The 4,714-nt window shown below is 41.6% G+C and overlaps 1 protein-coding gene across 1 annotated transcript; it reads left to right on the forward strand.

The window, feature by feature from the left end:
• Window positions 1-734: 734 nt before the first annotated feature.
• Window positions 735-2,445, forward strand: LOC148027567 (endochitinase 4-like). Its single transcript, XM_087689294.1, has 3 exons — window positions 735-1,385; window positions 1,604-1,712; window positions 1,870-2,445. The coding sequence occupies exons 1-3, from the start codon at window positions 899-901 to the stop codon at window positions 2,177-2,179; spliced, it is 906 nt and encodes a 301-aa protein (XP_087545420.1). The 5' UTR covers window positions 735-898; the 3' UTR covers window positions 2,180-2,445.
• Window positions 2,446-4,714: the final 2,269 nt, after the last annotated feature.

The raw sequence follows: 4,714 nt of genomic DNA on the forward strand, positions 1-4,714 counted from the left end.
AGTAGTGCTAAATAAGGAATTTCAGGTTCTATCAATACATAATGCTTTGATTCATTAAGCTTTGTCTTTATCTTGTGTATCTCTTGTCTATTCTTTTCTTCTCTTCCATCTCCTATTCTCCACTTCTTTCTACCTCAGATCCTTGGTGAATACGACCTTTCGACTAAAACCCCTCTGACATCGTGTTTCATGCGAAAATGAAGCACATAAAAGTGAGATATTAGAATCTCATATGGCTACGTTAACGTGTCAACAAGTAGATTAAAATTACTTGGAATTCAAAAACTTTGAGCGTCATGCATAAAATTTAAAGGTTGCAACAGTAGGGGTTTTAGGGAAGGGCAAAAATAATATTATCCTTCCAATGAAAGGTAATAAATTTGAAAAAATAGTTATATGCAGTTCCAACCTCGGAGCTTTAAGACCTTCCAAATGAAAAGCTGACAGCCCTTCACCTTTGAGGCTTGCGTGGATGGAAGCGGAGATCCGGGTCAGATTGGTTGACTTTAACTTCGTTGCACATGTTATTGAAGGTATTGCGTGTTGAACTTGTCTGTCGCTTGTTGAACTTGTCTCGATCATTGGAGACGGTGGGAGACAAGAGACACCCACGGCGGGAGAGAGAGCACCGTCTCCAACAAGCGAGACAAGTTCAACAATAGCAGTTAACCAATCTGACCCGGATCTCCGCTTCCATCCACGATTCCATCCCTCTCTCTATATATACTTCTAAAGAACGGCTCCTCGGACAACAGGTTCGGCGTTATCACCTGTTAGCTAATTCGTACAGGGCTTGCTTCGATCCGGTTTTCCACTTATATCCTCAATTCAATCTCCATCTGATCTAGCATAGCGTAGTATTCGGCCAGGCAGTTCCGTGCGCGTAGCAGCTTTAACCATGAGGACGTACAGGATCAATAATTACTGCCCGGTGCGCCAGCTAGGATCGGCTGCAGCTCTCTTAGTACTCATCGTGTGCCTACACAGCGGCGTCAGCTGGATGGCTGTGCGGGCGCAGGCGCAGTGTGGGAGCCAGGCTGGAGGCGCCACGTGCGCCAACAACCTGTGCTGCAGCCAGTTCGGCTTCTGTGGCAGCACGAGCGATTACTGCGGCGATGGCTGCCAGAGCGGGCCTTGCACCACCGGGGGCTCACCTAGTTCTGGCGGCGGCAGCGGCAGCGTGTCGTCGATCGTGACCAGCGACGTGTTCTCGCAGTTCTTGTCACAGAACAGCGCCTCCGGCTGTCCCTCTAATGGCTTCTACACTTACGATGCCTTCATCGCAGCTGCAGCCTCGTTCAGCGGCTTCGGCACCACAGGCAGCTCGGACGTGCAAAAGCAGGAGCTGGCAGCCTTCTTTGCAAACGTCGCCCACGAGACTGGCAGTAAGCAGCTGCAGCTTATGAGTTGTAAATTTTTTCTTTTCTAGAAACGGATTATTGGTTATAATTAATTAAAAGCTTCCCTTTACCCTATAATTAGCGTCATTATTATACTGTCAAATTTTGATCATCTGTCGCGACAATAGCTAGCATGAACAACAATCGTTAGCATCATTACGACTGATTACATGAGCATCACTCTGCGCTGTCATGGTCAACAGGCGGCTGCTATGTAGAGGAGATTAACAAGGACACTTACTGTGACCCGTCCACAGTACCTTGTGCATCAGGCCAGCAGTACTACGGGCGGGGTCCTCTGCAGCTCACATGGTAAATTAACTTAATTCCATGTATGTATATGTGGAGCCAGTGTTATATTATATGTTCGAGTAGCTAGCAAGTAAGCCACTGGGCAAACGTGCTTAATCGTGGTTTTTATATTATTCCACATTATGAACCTGATGATCTCTCACACAATTATATGCAGGAACTACAACTACCAGGCAGCAGGCCAGGCTGTGGGCTTCGATGGCATCAACAACCCAGGCATCGTTGCCCAAGACCCCACTATCTCCTTCAAGACAGCACTGTGGTTCTGGATGACCCAGCAATCGCCCACGTGCCACGATGCCATGGCCAACAACCAAGGTGGCTTCGGCGCCACAATCAAGGCTATCAACGGTGGGTTGGAGTGCGGCAGCTCGGCCAATGTTGACCAGCAGCAGGATCGTATCTCCCGCTACCAGTCCTTCTGCTCCATCCTAGGGGTTGACCCAGGCAGCAATCTTACCTGCTAATTAACAACAGTTCAGCAATCAGCTCAACCTGCAATTAAATATTTGTGTGTGACTTGTATTAAATAATATGGCAAACCCACCGATCGACACAGCTAGCCAGCATTTCTTTCTGCGGCAGTTCGTTGTAGCCGTTCATGTAATCGAAATCAAAGGAAATAAAACACGATCCAGTACAAGTGCAAAAGTTGGCTCTAATTTATTCTTAGATTTTGCCCTATGAAACAACAAAATGTGAGACTTGAGGCGCGTTGAAACATGTGGTCATGGAATTTTGTGAAACAAATGGGATCCTCCAATTATGAGAGCGTACTCCTAGGGATCAGAAGATCGTAATCTCCATTGGTAATACGAATGAAATCCCGAGTTGCATCATCTGCAAGAGCATTGCAATTTGCCCTTCTATGTTCTTTCTTTTTGCAACTTTCTTTTTCTCCTTTCTAAAACATAAAAGACTAATGGAAGTAGATAGAAACCCTTAGAATGCGAGAAATTCTCTAACTTTTCCTAGGTATGTGTATATAGAATCCCTATGTATAACTAGGGAATTACTTTCCCCACATCCCATGCTAGAGAATCCTACGCATGCATGTATGAACTCCTTATATATAACTAGGAATTTTATTTTGCACATCTTAAACTAGGGATGTGTAGGTCATATAGCTAGAGAATCATGTTTCCCATACAACATAGTAGGGAATTCTAGGCCACACAACTAGGGAACTCAGTTCCTCACATTTCATACTCCGCAATTACAAATAGCCATATCAAGAACATATATATATTTCATGCAAAATTACAAATAGTTTATGGAAAATGGTTGCCAAGCAAATTGGGCCTAAATTAAGTAGTCACTCAATAACACAACATTGCTTCTCATCCTTTTCTAAAATATTTTGAAAAATTCTTCTATTTATTTCTCTATAGGTTAATTGGTAATGCACTAGTACTATAAAGTTAACTATGTTGATCAATAATTTAATGTTGAGAACCATGTGACCTAGCTCAATACTTATGGAAATCAGGAACCAATTGTAGCGTGTCATTTGTGCATATTCTTTAACACATTTCTAATACACGTGCATTATAAAAGGAGATGAAAATGATCCTCTTTCTCATAAGGTAAATTTCCTAAAATAAGCATTAACATGCTAAGTCCACCTCTGAAAAACTTAAAAAAAAACTAGATTCCAAAGAAGCATATTAAAACTTATAGAAAGATGTGACATTCTATATAGATAACTTGGTTAATTTTTTGCATTTTGCTCACATATGTAAGTTTATTGCACTTACTATGATTATCCCAAATTAGGTTTGAGTTTAAAAACATATTACACATGTCACTTGTAATCAAGCCTACTTGAGGTTGAGTTAAAGGACACATTGCCCATGTCACCTATAATCATGCCAAATTGAGGTTAGAAATACTAAGGATTGTAATCACTACAACAAAAAGGCTCCATAGATGCGCTTGTAGGCGCAATATTTGAATTGTGTTTAAAAATGTCGGGCGTGTTTATTACTGCGTCTACTAGCGCATCTAAAATTTCGCATTTGCAACCACTCTTATAGTGAAAACTACGCGCGCATATAGATGCGAAAACATACATAAATATAGATGCGTCTATTGATGCGCTCCGTAAATATATAATCATATTTATAAAAAAGTAGATATATTCAAATCCTGCGTCTATAGAGGCATGCAACTACGTGTCTAAAAAGGCGTGTAATCTGTAATTTTTTGACGATTATAGATGCGCATTTTTCCTGCAATTTAGACGCGCAAAACAGAGTATGTAAAAAAAAACCAGTCCCCCTATCAAATTGTATGCCTAGGAAAAATAGAGAAAGATTATTATACTGAAAGCAAAAGAATGTGGAGAGTCAAAGTCCATATATTGACAATAATACATGACGAGCGTACTATGCTGAAACATTTGTACATATTTCGAAGATTTTTGTACTGAAAACAAAACAATGTAGAACACGAAATTTCATATATAAAGATGAAACGTTTTTACATGGTGAGTTCTAGTGCTTGTGACCTCAAGCATGATCATGGTCGCAAGCACAATTGAAAGTAATACATATAAAAAATGAAAGCTATAAGGCCAAGGGGAGGTATACATGCACGAGGCTCATCTACATCTCCTCAAAAGAGGCATCATCGTCGCTACCACCACCGCTACCGCTGCTGCTGCCACCACCGCTACTGCTAGTCTCCCCTTCGCTATCCTCAACTACATCAGGGTTCGCCTACACAAAGGATTAAGATATATAAATACCATTACAAACAATAAATTAGAGTTACCTATACTTTTCATGTAAAAAATAAAACATACCTCTTCTGGCTATGGAATTCTCATGGCACGATTGTATTGCTTCTCTGTGATCAATCCCTCCTCGTAGAAACGCTGTCAAGTGGACGCCCGGTTATGGCCTCGATAGTAGTCTACCTCTCTAGGAGTAGGCATCCTACCAACGATATGATACTACAAACACTACAAGATATAGACCTTATAGCGACGTTTAAAGCGA

The sequence above is a fragment of the Lygodium microphyllum genome, chromosome 12 (assembly GCF_053477565.2).
Source record: "Lygodium microphyllum isolate KBCC chromosome 12, Lygodium_microphyllum_v1.1.10, whole genome shotgun sequence".
NCBI classification, from domain to species: domain Eukaryota; kingdom Viridiplantae; phylum Streptophyta; class Polypodiopsida; order Schizaeales; family Lygodiaceae; genus Lygodium; species Lygodium microphyllum.

Coding starts and splice junctions, on each gene's coding strand:
- LOC148027567 (XM_087689294.1), top strand. CDS start 899: ATGAGGACGTACAGGATCAATAATTACTGCCCGGTGCGCCAGCTAGGA. Junction 1,386..1,603: donor CGTCGCCCACGAGACTGGCA/GTAAGCAGCTGC, acceptor CATGGTCAACAG/GCGGCTGCTATGTAGAGGAG. Junction 1,713..1,869: donor GGTCCTCTGCAGCTCACATG/GTAAATTAACTT, acceptor AATTATATGCAG/GAACTACAACTACCAGGCAG.